Raw genomic sequence first — 21,410 nt, 5'->3', positions numbered from 1 at the left:
TACATTTTTTCCCTGAGATTAAGAGAACGTGGGCTAGCCGCGCGCCTGTTCTAATTAACAGTATTCAAAAATCCACTGCATAACGTAACCAACATTCAGTGCTGTAACGATCATTTGAATTTCGTTACTGACTTTCTGAATACGATGCAAAGTAGTAAGTTCAGATACAGTAGTCTTTCTTTCTTGATTACGTTACAGTAGCAAGTGAATGTTCCACACATAATTATCCAGAGCAGATGTGAAAAAGCAATAATTTGATCCACAGTGTGCCACATTTATGATAAAAGTGTTTATTCCCTCTCCCACTACATAACCACAAGCCGAATAAAATTAGCTCCAGTAGTAAAAAATTGAGAGGTGGAGTAAGGGAGAAGGAATACTACGTAATTGATCAAAACAATAATTAATCATTTTAATTATTGTATTCCAGCTAAACCCTGGTGGAGTCAAATACAACAAGTTCGGTCAAAATCATAAGCATCCATATATCTCTCAAGTTCAAAAACACATCAGTCTTTACATAAAAAACTTTGCCCCTCATTTTCCTGTCATCCATTCTGACACAACACAATGTTTTCAAATGTTAATTTACTAATTATATTTTCAGACTTCGTGTCAGAGAAAAACATGGCTATTGAATTACACATTCCTAGTATTATCGTAGTGATAAAATGGTTACAACATATATTACTGCCAACGCCATGAAAAAAATTCAAGCCAAGCAATATTATTTGATTTTTTAATGTATCCAGTAATTACATCAGTCCACTGGCTTGCTTATGTATCTCCTACTGGGCGGTCAGAGTTCATCGGCGTAAGGCTGCAGCGGCACGTTGGTGTTCCAGAAGTCCATCCGTTCTGCGTCCTTGTCGTGGGCCAGTGAAAAGTTGGCCTGCATCAGCATGTAGCTGCGGTTAGAGTTGTTGTATGGTTCCCACACAACTGGGTCCGCTTCTGGAGTAGGTGTCCTGGGGAGAAACGGAACCATTGTCAGAATACTGACAGGAGTATTATCGCATTATGACGTCTCTAATGCTGTTTAAACTTTGCATTCGTCACTGTGTGAAATCAAATTTTCCTCTATTAGCTTTTTGACATACCAAGTGAATGCAATGCACATCTTTTATTACTTAGTTACTTAAGGATCGCATAATTGTTTCGATTATGCCTTGAATATCTATCTGTGTTTAGATGCTGAAACTGTCTGCATAAAAATGGCGAGAAATTTCTAGTACCGTGCCAGAGAAAAAGTACCATTGTCATTTGGTTACAGGCATGACCGTATAATTCTAGCGATAACGACCTACTCTCCATTTCTGCCAGAATCTTTCTCACATCTTGCAAGCTTCGAAAGTGACTACTACACGTTTTCTCATTTATTTTCTTTATTTTGACTTTGTACTATGATTTCATGACCATCTAAGGACATTCATACAAAGTTCATGCAAATCATATTCGTATTCAAATGTTTATTACTGTCTTTTCTATGTACACAGCAGGTAAAGCAGATTAATATAATCTGGCCATTCAGTAGTCATGTACAGGGGGGGAGGGGGCAGAAATTGACGAGTCATGAGCACTGCAATCGTATTCTGCTACTTTCTCAGTTAATTCATACGGACAACGTTTTCTTCAATTCACAAAACGTTTAAAGATTTCCATTTATACTTTGGGGGTCTCTTACAACAAGGACTCGAACACGAACAGATCATGATTGGTGGGGCTACAGTAAATAAGCATGAATTTTATTCAGCATGAATTGAATTTACTTGTTCCTGGAGAACAAGCACAAGAACATGGAATATTACTATGGTACACAATCCCTCAACATATACACAATGTAACGAAAAGTATTCGAGAACTCTCTTAAAGAGTTTCTTCATTTAAAATTCGACAGATAAAGCGATCAGCCACAGCTGATAATGATTATTAACTTGCGTGTGGAACTACTACATGTCCCATAATGTTATTTGTAATTGGTAGCCTAAGATTCAGGTCCTCGCCCACCAGTCCTGCACTGAACTTCATTCCACCGATTGTCAGTTATTTAGCAACTGATACTGATTATTCGTTGTTATACTTTCTACATACAGAGGGTGGCCAGAAACAGTCTGAAAAGCCAGTCAGGCTGTCGCGCGCGCAAATTCAACAGACCTGCCAGAGACAGTGTCACAAAATTTCGTTTGCTTTTCCTAGACCGTACAAACGTAACTTTCCCTCACCTAGATGTAATCTGACTGAAAACACGAACGCATTCCAAATACTTTTAAGCCTACCATACACCAGTTTTCATCAGCTGGGATGAAAGTATAAAACTCAGTCACTAGTAAGAACTTCCCACATATAAAGGGTGGTCAGAAAGAATCTGTAAATATTGTAAGGACGTGGCAGGGGGGGGGGGGGGGGTTGTGCTGAGAAATACACTCCTGGAAATGGAAAAAAGAACACATTGACACCGGTGTGTCAGACCAACCATACTTGCTCTGGACACTGCGAGAGGGCTGTACACGCAATGATCACACGCACGGCACAGCGGACACACCAGGAACCGCAGTGTTGGCCGTCGAATGGCGCTAGCTGCGCAGCATTTGCGCACCGCCGCCGTCAGTGTCAGCCAGTTTGTCGTGGCATACGGAGCTCCATCGCAGTCTTTAACACTGGTAGCATGCCGCGACAGCGTGGACGTGAACCGTATGTGCAGTTGACGGACTTTGAGCGAGGGCGTATAGTGGGCATGCGGGAGGCCGGGTGGACGTACCGCCGAATTGCTCAACACGTGGGGCGTGAGGTCTCCACAGTACATCGATGTTGTCGCCAGTGGTCGGCGGAAGGTGCACGTGCCCGTCGACCTGGGACCGGACCGCAGCGACGCACGGATGCACGCCAAGACCGTAGGATCCTACGCAGTGCCGTAGGGGACCGCACCGCCACTTCCCAGCAAATTAGGGACACTGTTGCTCCTGTGGTATCGGCGAGGACCATTCGCAACTGTCTCCATGAAGCTGGGCTACGGTCCCGCACACCGTTAGGCCGTCTTCCGCTCACGCCCCAACATCGTGCAGCCCGCCTCCAGTGGTGTCGCGACAGGCGTGAATGGAGGGACGAATGGAGACGTGTCGTCTTCAGCGATGAGAGTCGCTTCTGCCTTGGTGCCAATGATGGTCGTATGCGTGTTTGGCGCCGTGCAGGTGAGCGCCACAATCAGGACTGCATACGACCGAGGCACACAGGGCCAACACCCGGCATCATGGTGTGGGGAGCGATCTCCTACACTGGCCGTACACCACTGGTGATCGTCGAGGGGACACTGAATAGTGCACGGTACATCCAAACCGTCACCGAACCCATCGTTCTACCATTCCTAGACCGGCAAGGGAACTTGCTGTTCCAACAGGACAATGCACGTCCGTATGTATCCCGTGCCACCCAACGTGCTCTAGAAGGTGTAAGTCAACTACCCTGGCCAGCAAGATCTCTGGATCTGTCCCCCATTGAGCATGTTTGGGACTGGATGAAGCGTCGTCTCACGCGGTCTGCACGTCCAGCACGAACGCTGGTCCAACTGAGGCGCCAGGTGGAAATGGCATGGCAAGCCGTTCCACAGGACTACATCCAGCATCTCTACGATCGTCTCCATGGGAGAATAGCAGCCTGCATTGCTGCGAAAGGTGGATATACACTGTACTAGTGCCGACATTGTGCATGCTCTGTTGCCTGTGTCTATGTGCCTGTGGTTCTGTCAGTGTGCTCATGTGATGTATCTGACCCCAGGAATGTGTCAATAAAGTTTCCCCTTCCTGGGACAATGAATTCACGGTGTTCTTATTTCAATTTCCAGGAGTGTAATTGTTCAGAAGAAAAAGCGATACGTTACGCTGTTTCCGAGTTAGTTATCATGGTAATTCACAGACATCTGTGGGTCCGTTAGTTACCACTTATTCAGATGCTCCTTACCAGTTAAAATTTGCCTTTTTCGGATGTGAAAAATTTCAGCTTCGTTTGTTCGGTCCGAGAAAAGCAAACGAAATTTTGTGACACTGTCTCCAGCAGGGATCTTGAATTTGCGCGCACGACAACCTGACTGGTTCTCAGACTGTTTCTGGCCACCCTATGTATGTAGCCAGGATAGCAACGAATAATCAGTATCAGTTGCTAGATAATTGACTACTGGTGGAATGAAATTCAGTGGAGGAGTGGTTTGCGAGGGTCTGATTCTTAGGCTACCAATTACAAAGAATATTATGGGACAGGTAGTAGTTCCACATGCAAGTTAGTAATCATTATACTCAGTACAGTACAATTTTTACGTTTATGTGAGCTCATGAAGAAGTGGACTCAAAAAAGTAGCACGTTGCTTGCTGATGGCCAGAATCTTGATTACCAGTAACAAAGAAAACTAAAACATAAGTAGTAATTTCACACGTAAGTTATTAATCATTAAGCTTGGTACAGTTTCAAATTGCGTAGGTGTGGCTCTTAGTCATTCTGCCGAGTAAATAACATTCTTAAAGAAAAGGGATATAAGGGCTTTCCCACACTTTGTATATAAATTTCATTAATGGGATTCCTATCCATAAGAGGTAACCTCCTAGAACCCAGAAATTTGTGTATCAATTAGCTATACTCCAGTACCCAAGTATTCCACTAGTTACGTAAGAAAATAGAATATTTTTGTGTCTTTTCCTTACGGCGGATGACTCCAGAAGATATTTATTGCTGAAAGTTTTTCAGGCATTTCTTTTTGGTACATTAGGAGCATCTCTCTGACCTCTGTAGTAGTGTGGGGTGGAAATTGCTTCATGCAGGAGCCAACGGGTACTTGTCAGATCAATCCGTTGCGCAACCCATAAATTAACAGAAAATGGCGACTCTGTCATACCTAACTATCATCTATCACCTATTCTGATACTGTCCTATCTTGGTAACCTACCTATCTTACCTATCCTGTCAGTGCCGTGCCCAATACAGAGAACAAACGCTTAATCACGAGTGACTTAATATAAAGTATCACTCTGATTCGCTAGCCACACAGGTGCTCTCTCAGTGCAGTATTGAGGAGAGACATTTTTCCTCGCTCTCTGCATACACGCACGAGCGCACTCGCTCCTGCTACCTGTTGCTACTTCAAGAGCGTCACCGGAACGACCCCTCTCCATGCAAAAAGCGAAAGGATATATCATCTGCTGTCTTCCCCTCACTCCTCTGGCTCATTGTGTCAGAAATAGTCCGCCAATCAGCGTTACTCTTACAAACGGGAGAATGGCGCTCCTTTTAATCTGACCAATCCGGAAATATATATAGCACCTGCATTAGGTGTTTACTGTCCACCTGTGAGAACTCTGAAACTGCGCACTAGGTCCGTCAAAAAATGTGTATGCTGCAGCTCTCCCAAACAATACAGCTGGTTTTGCTTTTAAGGCGAACACACAGGCCATTATCCCTTTACTCTGTCAAAAACTGTTTTGGTGCCTGGGCAGTCAGCTGGCTGGTGCAGCTGCTTGCTAACTCACCCTCCTACGGACTTTCCTGCAGGCTCTGGTTGCCCCCACCAAACAAAAAGTCCTGTGGCCGTCGTGTCTTGAATGTTGTGTACACCAGCCTCAACTTTTTAAACTCGGTCATCACTTGCGATTTATTTATTCGATTTGCATTTCTATTAAATGGAAATATGTAAAATTTACTCTACCCTATGGAGTTTGGGCTCTAATGAAGCATCTTGATACGCAGAATACGATGGTGAGGTCGGAATATGTAAGAAATGAAGGTCAGGTGACCACGCCACCTCACCCAGTGTGTAAGAAATGAAATGATCGCATGGCATTGATGACTGGGAAACCCCACCTGGGATAGTTCGGCCGCCGAGTTGCAAGTTCTTTCAGGTGGCGCCACAATGGGCGACTTGCATGTTCATGACAATGAAATGATTATGAGGACAATACAACACTCCAGTCCCTGAGGGGAGAAAATCTCCATCCTGGACCTGTTGGACGGTAGCCACATGCGCCGACCACTGAGCTACAGAGGCCAATACCCGGTACTGTGAGTTATACAGTTTAAACGAGGTCATGAAGCACTGGGACTCAAATAACTACCACTTTGGTGGCCTGAATCTTGACTACCGTTTAGAAAGGCAACTAATCGAATCACGAAAAATTCTGCACTTACTACTCAGCAAGCGGAGAAAAATGAGATATGGCAACACATTTCAGTTAGATGCAATCTCGATGTTCTAATACATATTACATCCCTAACGGCACACATCTACCAGTCTTCCTGATCTCGCAAGGCACGTCGCTTAAAATTGCACTATTCTCATGATTTCTTATAAGAAAAAATAGAAGTCGTACTGGATCGCGAAATACCCATCTAATTCTGCAAGAATTTGAAAGAATGAGCTTTAATATCAGAATAAATTACATTTTACTGTGGACCTTAGCCCATGATACCAGAGGAGTGTTTATATAATGCGTCCTTCACTAACCGGCAGCTCTGGAAGACTGGTTTCATATTCCCTTGTTCGAGAGTGTCCACCCATATCCGGGTGTGGGAAAGGTACAAGTTTTCATTTGTCGCTTCAGTCTGCATATATACTTACGTCATAGATGTTAGAGACTCGAAAAGGTCTCTTGAACCATTTGGTACAAGTTTGCATTTGTCGCTTCAGTCTGCATATATACTTACGTCATAGATGTTAGAGACTCGAAAAGGTCTCTTGAACCATTTAGTTTCATTTGACTTATGAAAGGGTTTCAGCAGAATTCTTTCAACCTCTCCTGCATAACTTGTGCACCAGTACTCCTAAGACGCATTGCTATACGTCACCGCAAACTGGTGCGATCGCAGGATAAAGAACGAAAAGAACTATCACAAACAATTAATAAACAGCGACAGGACGACAAAAAGAAAGTGTTTGCTCAGGGAAAAATTTACGTAGACAATCACATACACTCGATTTCGGAAGAAATCGAAACGGTTAAGGAGACAAATATTCAAATAAAAGAGAGGCTTACGGAAATCCAATCACATACAATAGAGGCGAAAATTTCTACACCACTGAAATCCAGAATATTAGCGATAAATTAACAGAAAAAGTTCTGACGCTAACTGACAAAATGGAACACATAGAAATCAATCAAGAAAGTAACCAAAAGTAATCGTAAATTACGAAACGAATTGACAGAAAAGATCAACGAACTCACTACAAGAATAGACCTGTTAGATACTACCAATAACAGTAAATCAGATGGCATTACACCAATCTCAGTTCAACAGATTTCTAATAGTAAAGATACGCAAATTACAAATGTGCAACAAACAATCGCAGACCTAGAATCACGTAATAATTTGTTACATCCGAAAATCAATTCTTTACAGCAAAGGATAGCTGACACACAAGAAACAACTGCAAACCATCAGTTCCAACAGAACACACACCATTACGACATGCCTCAGATGCACAGTACACATAATGTCGGAAGACTTCAGAGAGTAAGAGATCTTAACCAGGCAGAAATACACACAAATTCATATTCACAACATTACGAAAATAATTACACACAAAGATATGACGGTTTCAACCACAAGCATTTCCTTTCAGTGAGAAAGTTTAAAACACTTAAAAACGACTGGACGCAAATACATCCACTGGACTGGATCCAACAATTCAATACAGCACTCGCTAGAATTTATTATTGGTTTTCTTGAAGGGGAACCAGCAAGAAGAATGCGACCAATTGCTAGACAGTGTTTTTCAGTAGAAGCATTCCAGGAAGCATTTATAGCAGCATATTGGTCAGATACCACACAGAGTAGCATTAAAGAGCTGCTAATTATTCTGCCAAATTTCGAGAATTCTACTTTCCCAACAATCACAGAATTTTTCGAGTATATGGTTAAACAAAACCAATACCTCAATGAGCCATACAGTCAATCCGCATTAATACAGCTGTGTATTTCAAAACTCCCCAGAGCATTGAAAGTGTCATTATTAACAGGCCAGCAAAAGGGCAGTGTGTACGCATTTAGAGACATCCTGCAATTGCTAGAGGTACACCAGGCAGATTATGCGTTTGTTAATAAGAACGTTTCACGATATAACGCAAACCAGACAAACAATACTAATTTTGAGCAAACACGATTTGGCAATATCAATCATAATAAACGCTTTCGCAGCGAAAATGAAAACTTTAATCGAGAATACACACAGGGATTCAATGAACAGCAGTATAATAACAATGTACATTACAATTCAAGACAATAACAATGCCATCCAAATAACACGACACATATACATCAGGAAATGCCAGACTGGTCAAACTTTCACATGACTCATCGCCAAGAAAATGCGACAGGTGCAAACAATTACATGGGTCAGCCGCAAAATGCACAAAACGAACAAAGACAGCATTTTCAGAGAAACATGCGTGCCTCGCCGTATAACCACAGTTATGACGACAGAAGGAGAGAAAACGAACACCGACCGCAAAGGACATTCTACAATGATAATTTTCATAGAAATTCAAACAGTGAACAACAACCAAGTTATCGTATGAATGTACCAGACACAAGATTTCATCCGCCACCTACCGCTAATAATCAAAACGGTAGAACAGTACAGCTCATAGAAAACACACAACACTCCCCAACAGAAAATGAAATGTCAGAACATTTATGACAAGAGATAGCCTGTGATGAATCTCTAAATGACGACACTATGGATAAGGACAGAGAAAAGATAACGATAAGAATGCCATTACATTCGACGACGTGCGAGACACATTGTTACACGAAAAACCGATCATGCAGAAAACTATATGCCACCCAATAACCCTGATAAATTTAAAGTCACAAAATATTTCAGCAATAATTAATTCAGGCTCACCAATGTGCGTAATTAACGAAGACACATTTAACAGATGCAATAGCAATAATGATTACCCAGTATTCTCATTACACAAAACTAAATTTAAGGGAGCATTTCCAGGAAAAATCATTGAAGTCAAAAGACAGACACAATTAACGTTTGTTTTTGCAGGGCAAACTTTCCACAGCAATTGTTGGATAGTTCCACATTTAACAACTGATATAATATTAGGAATGAATTTTCTCCTAAAGTACGACAAAAAGATTGACTTTAAATCGTCATACCTAACATTACAGAAAGAAGACAGTGAAGTGGTAGTGAGATTTCAAAACACAGTATCCTCAGAAGAACAAAATTTGCACAGGATCGAGATTATTGCAGATTCTAAGAATAACGATTGTTATCTTACACTAAACACGAATACACATCATAACGACATGGCAGAGGAACAGGAGTACAATGTATTAGAGACAATTACACGCTGGGTTGGAGACAGTATAGCAAAAGATGACACAGAGCGCACAGAATTAGAAAATATTCTTGTGCAACATAAAACAGTTTTTAACAATGTTCGAGGAACGATGACAGGATTTATGTACGAATTTCAGGTGAAACCACACGAGACTTTCAAAGCAAAACACTATCCAATCCCGCATATATACACAGAAGCAGTTAAAAAAGAGTTATGAGCAATGACTGATCAGAGTATAATTGAACCAGCAGCAAGCCAATATATAAATTCATTACACATCGTTGAAAAGAAGGCTGGATCACTCCGTTTAGTTTTAGATTCACATGGGGTTAATAAAATAATCATTACAGAAACTGACCGACCACAGACGTTAGAAGAGTTACTGCAAAAGTTTCATGGCACCTCTATATATACCACCCTCGATCTCAAACCAGGATTTTGGCAAATCTAGTTCCATCCAAATTGCCGAAAGTATACGGCATTCCTTTGCTTTGGTGAATGTTACCAATTTTGTAAACTTCCGTTTGGACTAACGATTTCGTCTGCAGCCTTTATACGAGGCATGAATACAATTCTCCCACAGGATCTTAAAAACAAAATTACTACATATGTAGATGACATTCTAATCGCAGCAGAAAACTGGGAACAGCACAACCACACGCTTCAACATTACTGAATACATTCGAGGAGAACGGTGTAACTATAAACCTCCGTAAATCTGAATTTGGAAAAGCCTCAATAAAATTTCTAGGTCATATCATTTCACAAACAGGTATTGCAACAGACTCCGACAAATTGCAAGCATTGAAAGATATCAACGTGCCAACAAATAAGAAGGAACTTCGGAAATTTTTAGGCCTTATTAATTACTTTAGAAAATTCTTTCATTATAAAGCATTAAACAAATTTATTGCCACAGAAAGCATACAACATGGGACGAATACATTTCACAGTTTCAGGAAGTAATAAATGCAATACCTAATGAGTCAACGATGCTCTCACCAACTGTAATACTTACGAATAAAGACCCACCGAATAAACTTACTGAAATGATTACTTTTCCAAAGAAGCGTAGACTTCGTCATTGTGAGATAATAGACATGGCACTAGCGAACATTAAACGAGCTGCAGATCGTCCGAAGAGACAGCAGAAGCAGGTAAGTAGATTACGCAAGTACGAGATTGGCGATAAGGTACTAGTTCGTACCCATTATCTGCCACATAAATGGAAGAAACGATGCAAAAAATTTGAACTTCTATACGCAGGACCGTACAGAATTCGAAATATTCCGCACGCTAGTGTAGTACACATTGAGACACCCAGAACAAAAAAATCGAGAGGAAACCATCATATGTCAAACATAAAGAAATTCTTAAAATAGAAAAACCTTCTTACAGAGATACATATTGACAGAGTATAACCATGAGCTTTTTGACACATTCCAGCAAGCCCGAATACAGTGAGCTACTAATGGGTTATTTAGGTGCACAACAGGTCACCTCGATTCGACCGCAGATAAATATACTGAACATTAATAGCAGTCTTAGAAGCGTTCTTGCAGGACATTTATTTCACATTGTGTAAGGTAAGTGAGGCAATTAACAGGACTACTTTAAATGTAAATGTATAACATGTACAAATAATTTTCATACAGTAGTAGCAATGCAGCATTGCTGTCATAGTTCAACAAAATAAACGTAGTTTTAATTATAATATAAGTATTGAATATGGAGAAATGTGGATAAATGCTTTACAGGTCATGCCGAGAGCTGACGCGATTTTCCAGATGCAGAGAGATGTTGAAGTCATGCCGTGTGCTGACGATTATTAACCATGAATATTTTGTTATAGGTAATACAGAGAGATATTGAAGTCACGCCGTGCGCTGATGATTATTAACAATGAATATTTTATTATAGGCTATGCAGAGAGATGACACGAGGTACAAAGGAGAGAGAAGAATGAAGATGTTAGTATGTTAGGAATATAATATAGTAATGGTTTGTTTTGATAACAGGTGACACAGCGCAGCGCAACACTACGGATGGAGAAACCACACTAAATTGCTTACTATATGTACTTTGCTATTCGAAAAAATTTTTCTGCGTTGAACATGATATCTTTTACACCAGATACGTACATAGGAAAAACAGATCACACCAAATGTCAGCATACCGATTCGCATTCTAAGTAAAATACAAATGTTTTCTCTTAAATAACAATGACGATGTGTGCTACACAACTCAAACACAATATATAGTCGACTGACGATATGACTCGTAACTGACGAACACATTACCAAACATACTGGAGTCACAGAAAGTGACATATTTTGTCAAAAATGTACTTTCATATTTCAAAAACTGTGAATTCACAAACTGTTAAGTAATATAACAGTGTCTTTATGCAGTTATTTATATGAGCATCAGATTATGATGAATTTAAAAGAACTGTATATCATAAAATCACAGAAAGTGACATAGTTCGTATGAAGGTACTTGTCTATTTTATTTAAAATGTTGATGCCTAAATGTTCTACTAAATTCAACTTACAGAAATATTTGTTTATGTTATTGACTGTCACGTAATGTCATATGTACTGTAGGCTGAATTCACTACAGATGGAAAATGTGTTTTTTTATGTAATTGTTTAAAACTATAAACTTTTTATACAGTCACACTAGGTGACATATTTTGTCCTTTCAAACGTAAAATAAGAATACGGTAAAGATAATTTTTGTGAGCACAGAGGAAAGAGATGATGTAAAATTTGGTAATAACGGTATCAACCATATCCGTGAACCTTTTGACAAAATGATTATACCTGTATCTTAATTCCTGTGCATGCCCATGGTTATGGAGCACAAACAAACTGAATAGTCGCCCACGTTACTTCAATCTACGATGTTTTCTATGAGGTATCGGCATACCAAGATGCACACTACAGTCATGATGTACGTCAACAGGTGCTTGCATACCAAGATGCACACCATCACTACTAATGGACAATTGGAGTTGGAACTTGTACCTGATGTAGCTGCGGCAACTCAGGCAATTCGACGGTTAACTTAGTGTTTGGTTACACTAAAACTATGGATCAAAGAGACGACGGAATCACATGGCGAAACCTGGTATTGTGCTATGTGAGGGAAAGAAACGGACTTTTGAGTGCATTCCCAGACAGTTGCCAGTGCTTTGACCATGCTATCCAATTCCTTTTTTTTTTTTCGTCCTTGAATATGGTAGATGCCAATATATAATGAAACATAAACTATGTTCTAATTTTTGCCAGCCATTACTATTAGAAATATAAATAACTTTTATTACCTGATGTACACATCCAACTTACTGACTCATATTATTTGTATATTTTGATGTATACTCTTTTGAATATTCTCTTTGTTAGACATAGGAAAACAAATTCTTATGGCAGTATATGTATGTGTTTTGTTGAAAGAAATATTCTATAATTAACTTACTTATTACTACACATATTTCTATAATCAAATTCTCTCCTCACGTCAAGTCCAAATGACTTAACGACGTAGGAAAATTTTAAGGAAACCAAGTGGAGGGTTATGTAAGACGTGTCTATTGTCAAACCACAATTTATGAAAGATGTTTATATTTTATTAAAAGGATTAAGTAGGACCAATTAATATTTGTCATGTTGGAATGTCTGCACAAATGTATTGTTGAGAAGAGAGACCGCAAATTGATATAATTTTAAAAAAGGGCGGGAGAGGCCGCGTATGGATACATTTTAAGAAAAGTGCAGGAAAGACCGCGCATTGATACATTTTATAATGGTAGCAGGGATTGTCTGCACCAGAAAGCATTGTTGGCAGGACAGACCGCACTTTAGCGTTCGTAGGAAGTCAGTATTAAGCGAGAAGTGAAGCGAGTCGGTAGCAGGTCTGAAGCGAGATGTTGAGAGGAGCGGTGTGCCTGCCAGCCACTAGCTATGATTTACAAGAGATTATAAACTGATGTACAGAGACATCAGCTAACTATTATAATAAGAGGAACTAATATTTTTGAATTAATTTTTTGAGAAACTCAAGACTACTGAAGGTATGTTTGCGCATTGCTAGTTGTAAGATTATTGTAAAAAGTAAGACCCATTTGAACGTTAGTAAAATCATTTCATTCAGAATATAATTAACTTTTGCCAGCAATATTGCATTTCTAATTATAATCCAACCCAAAAACCACCAATGTAAAACTTTGCAAAATTTTATTGTTGTCAAGAAAAAGTTAAACTATGAATTACGTAACTTCAGTCAAATTAATTAAAGAATAACGTCAGCTTTGCTATTAAAGAATAACGTCAGCTTTGCTATTAAAGAATAACGTCAGCTTTGGTAATAAATACAGCCACTTGTTATGAAAGCCCACCAGCAGCTAATAGAGTATAGTAAAACAGAGTAAGTATATTCAAATGGTTCAAATGGCTCTGAGCACTATGGGACTCAACTGCTGTGGTCATAAGTCCCCTAGAACTTAGAACTACTTAAACCTAACTAACCTAAGGACATCACACACATCCATGCCCGATGCAGGATTCGAACCTGCGACCGTAGCGGTCGTGCGGTTCCAGACTGTAGCGCCTTTAACCGCTCGGCCATCCGGCCGGCAAGTATATTCATGTTGCAGTTCGAGGTAGCAGTCAGATGGCGATCCAGTAACAGTAAAAAAGGTAAGGAACAGTTTTGGGTTATTGCAGATAACGACTGAGGGCCACGACTACGACACAGTCTATGTTTCGTCGAAATAATCAGGAAATCACTTTTAATAAGCAGCAATTAAAATTGTTTGCGAAGATTGAGAAAGAGAATAAATTCCAAAGGGAAGATTTCATTTGTTATTATTAAGCAAGAGATAGAAATCCTAAGGGAAGGTTACATAGGTTATCGTAAAAGGGAAGGTTATCATTAACAAAAGAGGTATAGAGGAGACGGGAAGGTTTCAACATTAAAACCACAATACTTCTTCCCATTCGTCGGTAGCATTATTTATACGCTTGAAGTCCCTATACATTAGGAAATGGATTACGAGAAAACCATATAAGAAGGGAAACATCTGTGAAAACTCGAGTGTGACAAACATCTCTAACGCCATATCATGAGGTCGTATCTTTGTCGGAAACCGTAAGTAAGTACTACTTAAAGTTTATTACTTAGTTATGTATACAGAAATAGAACATTATTTACTACAACGATGATTCCTTTGAGGAATTAAAACACCGCATTGTCAGAAGGACAAGAAACTTTATTTAATCTCAATGTTTCTTTAATTTTCTTTCGTACTTCCGTTCACATTAATTTTGAGTTATTGAGAACTAGTTTCGAAAATGTCGTTCATTTGCAAACTGTTACCTACATTAAAGTTTCATCATCAGTAAAAATGTAAAATGCAAAATATTATAGAATATGAACAGTTTACTAGCCTTCTGTCTGTGCAAAAGACAAGAGTTCATTAGAGATGGCTAGAAAGTTGTCTATATACTTTGTATTTTACATTTCGGCAAAATGCATAATTTTAACATAAGTAATGGTTTGATAATGAAGCAATATGTTTGAAATTAGTTAGCATTGCCTCTTAAATGTGAACGTAACTACAACAGGAAATGAAAGAGATAGTAAAAAATGAGTCATTTTGAAATTATAATGCTTGGACGCATTTTTAATTGAAGCATAGTTTCTGTCCCACCTATTGCATACAGTCTCTCTGACAACAGAACTAAAATTCTGTTTCAGGCTTCAGTCAACTGAAATAATCTCCATATTATTATCATTCTCGTTCAGAATTGTTCGTGTACACGTGTGCTAGAATTGTTTGTGAATTATATGAAGACATTTGCATAACTCTACGGGAATATCATGCTTCGCCTCACTGATGAGGATTTCCTTAAAGTGTGTGTGATAATGTATAATTGTTGAACATTCCTGACTGATTAGGGAAATATTCTCACACTCAGCCCCTTAAATCAGGACCTGTGCACTAAAATCACAAGATTATTTCTCTGTTTCATCTTCATGACACCATAGAGGCCAAATTCAGAGCAAAAGCATAAACACCACTCACTTGAATGCTTCTGTTTAACAACACGCATGGAAAGCAGGACGTCCCTAAATACACATTGGTTGTAGCATACAGTCAGTCGAAAACTGACAAAGGAAGTAAGATGAAATTTATTCAGTCGTGGAGATGCTGTAGACTCCTGGGATATAAAGACACTTAGTCGTAGTGAGATATGGGGTCTGATGAACAAAGCCAATGCCACTCTGCCTGCAGACAAAGATGAATTTAAATTAAAAGTGAAGAGCTATTTCTGTGTAGCTCATTCTACAAATGCAGGAACAGAGTTTAATATTTTGTATGATATCACCTTCCCTTAGTTATATGGTAGAAGGTTCGCAATTCGTGTATGCTAATGAGAGACTAAATATTTTAAAAGTTATATAAGGTGTATATCAGAATCTACACTTACCCATATTTAGCAAAATTGGTCCAGTATCGGAGTATATTCCTGCGTACTTTATCCTCTTCTGAGTTGGGATCCAAATTGTACTCGGTATCCTTTCTCAAGAATAGGAATGGTAGTTCACCCGAGTGAGTGACACCTGGAACAAGTGAACAATAACGGTTCTCCTAGGTGAAGACAACACAGTTTAAAATAAAAATAGACAATAATACTGGATTCCCCAGTAGTGAAAATTGTTTTAGCTTTCAGTTATATCATATGCTATTGCATTTCGTCTTTAGGAGTTTAAGTTGCATTGGACACATTGCTTATAGAGTATGTATCCTGCTGTTATTGTCAGTTAGTTTCTCTAAAGAGCCAGGTTGAAAGTTATTAACTTACATCTTATTTCAGAAACATATACCAAACCAGTCCCTTCTCTACTGAAAATGAAAAGGTAGGAGCATGAACGTAACTTTCCAAAGCATTTTAAATTACATCGTTAGGCTTAAAATCCTTACATTTGATTACTTGAAGCAAAAACTAGAAGTAACGAGAAAAGTAGATAGTACACAAGATATTTCATGTTGGTGCATCACACAGTATAATGATTATCATTGATATAGCAGACGCAGGTACTTAAGCAGAGGAAGGCACCAGTTTCTAGTCTAATTTGGGGTCTGTTTACGTGCGTCGTGATGATTTACATCGTTCCGTCTGTCCCTCCGTCATTAGCCCCCTCACTCCCCCTGTTGTGCCTGTGGCGGCATACTTCTTTAAAATTTAAACAACTGATAAAGATCCATGGAACTTCAGAAAGGTTCTTGAAAGTCTGGTACTTTGTCAATTTGTTTAAATACTCTAGCGCTGCTATGAGCATTGGCATTAGTGCACGCCACTTTATTAGAACAATTTAGTACTATGAGAGCGGGGTTCTCACTTTAAGCAATTTACTGACCATTGCTGCTCCACCACTTCCTATAACTAATTTAATACTCACGTGGCCACACTCACGTGTGGATTACATAAAGGTGTTTTAAGACAAATGGTGGCCAATGGCTTACGCAGCCTGGTGCACAACATCCACAAGCGTGACCAGCGTGGCTGCTGCCAGTGCCATTGAGGGAGAGGTTGGCCGGTCCAGTGCAGCTATTCCTTTTAATGAGAATAGAAACTCTAGCCTCGTGTTTGGATGTGTCTGTCCAGAATCCAGAAGGTATCCCCACTACATTGACAAAATTACAATTTCTCACCGTAAGTCACGTGCACACACTGCAATACATCCACTGAACAAAGCAAGCGACACATCTAAAGCGTATTAATGAGGATTTGAAAGCCGTAAAATTACCTGTTATCCCAGCTGCTCCTGGAATGACAAATTTTTGAGACCCACTACAGCACCACCCTATATGACGGAAAATAGCTATAAAAGCTATGAGGTTTCTCGCTATTATGTATATGTTTTTGTGATTGTTTGTTTTGTGGAAGGGGTTATTCACCAGAGAAAATAGCCTGGTTCTGAAGGAACTAACTTTTGAGATGTTAGTAGATGGGCTGTGAGTGTATGATGTGAAATAGCTCATTGATGACATCATCGAAGAGTCATCAGATTTTTCCACCCTTCCCCTATGACATCGTGTACTGTTGCCAGTTTTCCCTCTCTCCCTCCCCTGACATCTTCTGATGTAGGTCAATTGTCCTATGTAAAAAATGTTAAGAAATTCAAAAACTGGTGAAAATTCAAAAGTAACCAAATTGTGCTACTGGATTTTCCCATTCCGATGATATGACTGTGGAAGTAGGGTTATTGTCCTAATCATAAATTGGCAGGAAATCCAAGATGGTGCAGCGTCATGTTGATGGAAGTAGTTCACTGTAGTAAATATAGAATGTAAGATGATTTTTGGGTTTTTCCATCTGGCTTCACTCACGTGAGACGAAGCACGTTTACTTCTCCTCCATGTCGAAGCCTGTCTGTTAGACAAAAGACGCCAGTCTAGGAAAAAAAGGAAAGTAATCAGTCTGCTGACCTACCTAACATGTTTAAATGATGATGATTTAAGGTGGAGGCGCTAAACATCTAGGTTTACATGTTTGCTACTATGTGCTCAGCCCTGTAACGACCTCAAATTATGCTTATAGCAATCAAGTCACGTAAAAATTCCTGAGTTTTTCCCTCTGTTGTCACCATTTATAAAGTAGTCACCCTAGGTTTTAGTTTGGCAGAAAATACAAAATGGCCAACACACATGCCATAAGGATTAAATTATTTAAATTAAAAAATCATGAGCCCACATTTTCCCTCACCACTGTGACATCGCAGTTGAAATAATTTAACACCCTACCAGCTACCTTAAGTTTCAAACCCAACAGCTCACTTCTAAGTTTTAAATGGCTGGAAAATTTACAAAATTCGCTTGTCTTAAGTTTTAAAATGGCGCGAAATTCAAAATCTACTCACCCTAAGTTTAAAATGATGGAAAGTCCACTATTGTCCGAACTATACAGCGGCACTTGATATGAACCCCATTAGGTGTCAGTACTATAGGGCACTTGTCCTAAATTTAAAACTGTATAATACACTGATGCAGCCTGTACAACTGTCATACACCAGTTACTGTCATGTGTAGTAGGGAAAGGAATAGGAGAGGTATTCACTCGTGTCTTTATTTAAACACCTGGTCCCCATGCTGCGACATACCAATACGAAAGTCGTATCGTAGGCACTGGCTTGCACCAACTCCTGGTCATCGCACAATGTGCTGCCCCATCCAGTGCACGCCATGTCAGAGAATCAGCCCAGACTGGCTAACCACATCAAACTCAGCACTAGTATCGCTCAGAGTGCACCACATGACGTCACACGGTCCCATGTCAGCGACTGCTTTTACCTACATGCTATGAATCTGAGCAGTCCGGCAGCATGTCATCAGTTTGGAATGTGGCACATGTTTGTCAGTAACCTAATTTTAGGATACGGCTACAGCTACATAGAATATCAGCTGAAGATGAATTGCAGTACAAGGAATCTGAGGAGTGCCTAATTTGACATTGCTGAAGGTACAGTTTGCATCCACCGCTACCTGACGTGGCATACAGAGCTTGCAACCCATCTTACAAGTTCCAAGTGTACTTACTAGTATTCCACAATTTGAACAGGTATGATTACATGACTACTTGATGAAAACGATCTGGCTACTGGTCTGCTGGTGTGCACTGAGTGGTATGCTTTATTTTCGAAGAAGGTTTATAAGCAACTACACCACAGATTTTAGATTTGTACAGGCATCACTCCAAAGCTTGTCTGACACTTGTTGTCAGGAGGATATACACTGCACAACAGAATTAAAGGATTACATTTTTGAAACCCAGTGATTCTCTCCCATTGCGATGCATAAACTTGAAATTTAACTCAAATGTTCCTACAACTTTCCTCTGTAATGGTGCAGAAACACAGTTCCCTGCAACGTCACCTTTGGCCTGCACAACACTCCAACCAGCAAAGTGTCTACACATGGGAAAAAGGTCATGACTCAGAAGTTCATGTCACGTATAAGGTAGGTTAATGATGTAATTGGCATTAAACTTCATCACAATTCTGTCCAACGCCACCGTGGACGTGTCACACAATGGGAAAGTCGTCACAGCCCCTCTTACCCACATTTTACCCCTTCTTTTGATGCCCCTGCAATTGAAATGAGAACTGCGACACCCGCCACTGAAATTACGTATTTTTCTTATGAGACTCACCGCCGATCAGCACAGGCAAGAAAAGGCCCCAGTGGGTGGCATTGTTTTACAATTCCTTTCCCAGTCTGGCTGTAACATCGAATCTGATTTTTCCTCCACATAATTTTTCTAAGTTCACCTACCTCCTCAATACGAGCTTTAGCCTTCAGACAACTCTCTCGTGGGTAGTTGGAATATGTTAGCTGAATCAGGCTGAAGAAAGTTGTCATGATTACTAATTGGTTAATTTCTGTTTTGCGGTTCTTAAAAATGTATGCCGATTACAATGTCTTGTGCAGTCTGAGCAAGAAGAAAACCATGGCTGAATAAAAGAACAATCCTTTAGTAATGTCACACAGAACTACTCTACACATAATCTTTGTTATTGTCAAACATGTACGTGCACACACAAACTGAAACTCTTAAGGAGCACTCTAGTGATTACCGAATCTTACGTAAGTGATTAATGGCGATGGTTTGGGGGGCGCCGTGCTACGCCAATTAAACAGCCCATGATTTCAAATGCCCTATTATGGCATCCCACCATACCTCGGTAGAGGAAGCGGCAGGTTGGCAGCGGAATTAAGTGGCCTTCTGTGGTCGGCATCCCACAATGTTGACAGAGCACTGCGTCGTCCAAGCAGTCACAGGCCTGTGACACAACTGCTTCCATCAGTGGTGACTCCAGCTCTGGGTGGTCTCAGCTAGCTGTGACCACATGCGTTGTGGCATGGCTAGCCCACCCTGCACTGTCCAGAAGGTGTCAGGCCGGTGACTTAATGGCAGTGACCCACTGGTCCCTAATCAATGCGCAACGAGCTACTTACCGGGGCTGGTGCTTGTACATTGTGCAGCACCTCCAGATACTGCGTTCTCAGGGTAGACTGCCCTTCCCTGATGCAGAGTCGAACTATGGCCTAGAAACAGCACTCCTGATGGTGCTCAAGCGACACAGCGCCAAGCTGATAGAGGTACAATACCAACACAAGTGACTCTTGTGCAAAACGGCTAGGTATTTATATGCTCCAGAGCTGCAGTTGTTTGGGCTTTTCTCTGTCTCGTGGCATGTATACCAATCATTTTGGTGGTCACCAATGTGGATAGGCTTATTGCATCTACCACTTGAGTAGTGCTGCATCAATTGTCTCCACATCATGCCAGACAGGACCGCCTCGCGTTGGCTGCGTTATTTTTTATAAAGCATGAAACCCACACTTGCCTGTAATTCAGTTCCAACCTCGGACCAGATACGGTTGATGGATATTACAATACCCTCTCCATTAATAAGGTCCTGTCACACAGACCGCCTTAAACAAGATTATCCACAGTCAAACTAGAGTGACAAGTTCAACTGCAGCTGACCCAGTTGGCTCTAACCTGCTGTTTACTTAAAATTGCTCTTACCACTATGATTGCTTGTGCACTACTTATCACATGCTCCGAGAGTTCCTTTTTCGCTTAACTTAACTTACAGTTATAGTTCTCTCTGCTGCCTCTTAGCCTCTTGGAATACAGTTCACCATGATCTGAACAGTGGCTGGGTCCAAATTTCGTCTTGTATTCTGCTTCTTGTACACATGAACAAGGACTAAGGAGTAAGTTTGGCTGCAGTACTTGATGTAACAATGGTGAATGTTGTTCCTTTCTGGCACTGATTCTTCCTGTACCGATCTAGATGCTGCATTAGCGTCTCCACGGAGCTACAGCCTTCCTGTTCATTCACGAGTTTGTATATGGACTGTATTAACTCGGGTCCTAAAGTCTGATTCGAACCAGACAGATTCGTCGTTGGTATCACTTCCATAGCTCCCTCTCGCCAATACAACTGAGTCTGCGCAATGCTCAGAAGGGTCTTTCCAAAAACTGTGGCAGACAGATG

At 40.3% G+C, this 21,410-nt stretch overlaps 1 protein-coding gene across 1 annotated transcript in view; it reads right to left on the bottom strand.

Moving 5' to 3' along the window:
• Nucleotides 1-387: 387 nt before the first annotated feature.
• The window catches only part of LOC126175251 (juvenile hormone esterase-like), an 80,207-nt gene continuing 59,184 nt past the window's right edge, over nt 388-21,410 (bottom strand). The window contains exons 9-10 of the mRNA XM_049921892.1: nt 15,830-15,962; nt 388-968 (exon numbers count right to left, since the gene is read on the bottom strand). Coding sequence (XP_049777849.1) covers nt 800-968; nt 15,830-15,962 — 302 coding nt within the window. The 3' untranslated portion in view covers nt 388-799. The remainder of the gene's footprint in view (nt 969-15,829; nt 15,963-21,410) is intronic.

Source organism: Schistocerca cancellata, chromosome 3, assembly GCF_023864275.1.
Source record: "Schistocerca cancellata isolate TAMUIC-IGC-003103 chromosome 3, iqSchCanc2.1, whole genome shotgun sequence".
Classification (NCBI taxonomy): domain Eukaryota; kingdom Metazoa; phylum Arthropoda; class Insecta; order Orthoptera; family Acrididae; genus Schistocerca; species Schistocerca cancellata.
Note: the sequence above shows the minus strand (reverse complement) of the source record. Positions and strands in the feature narration are given on the sequence as shown.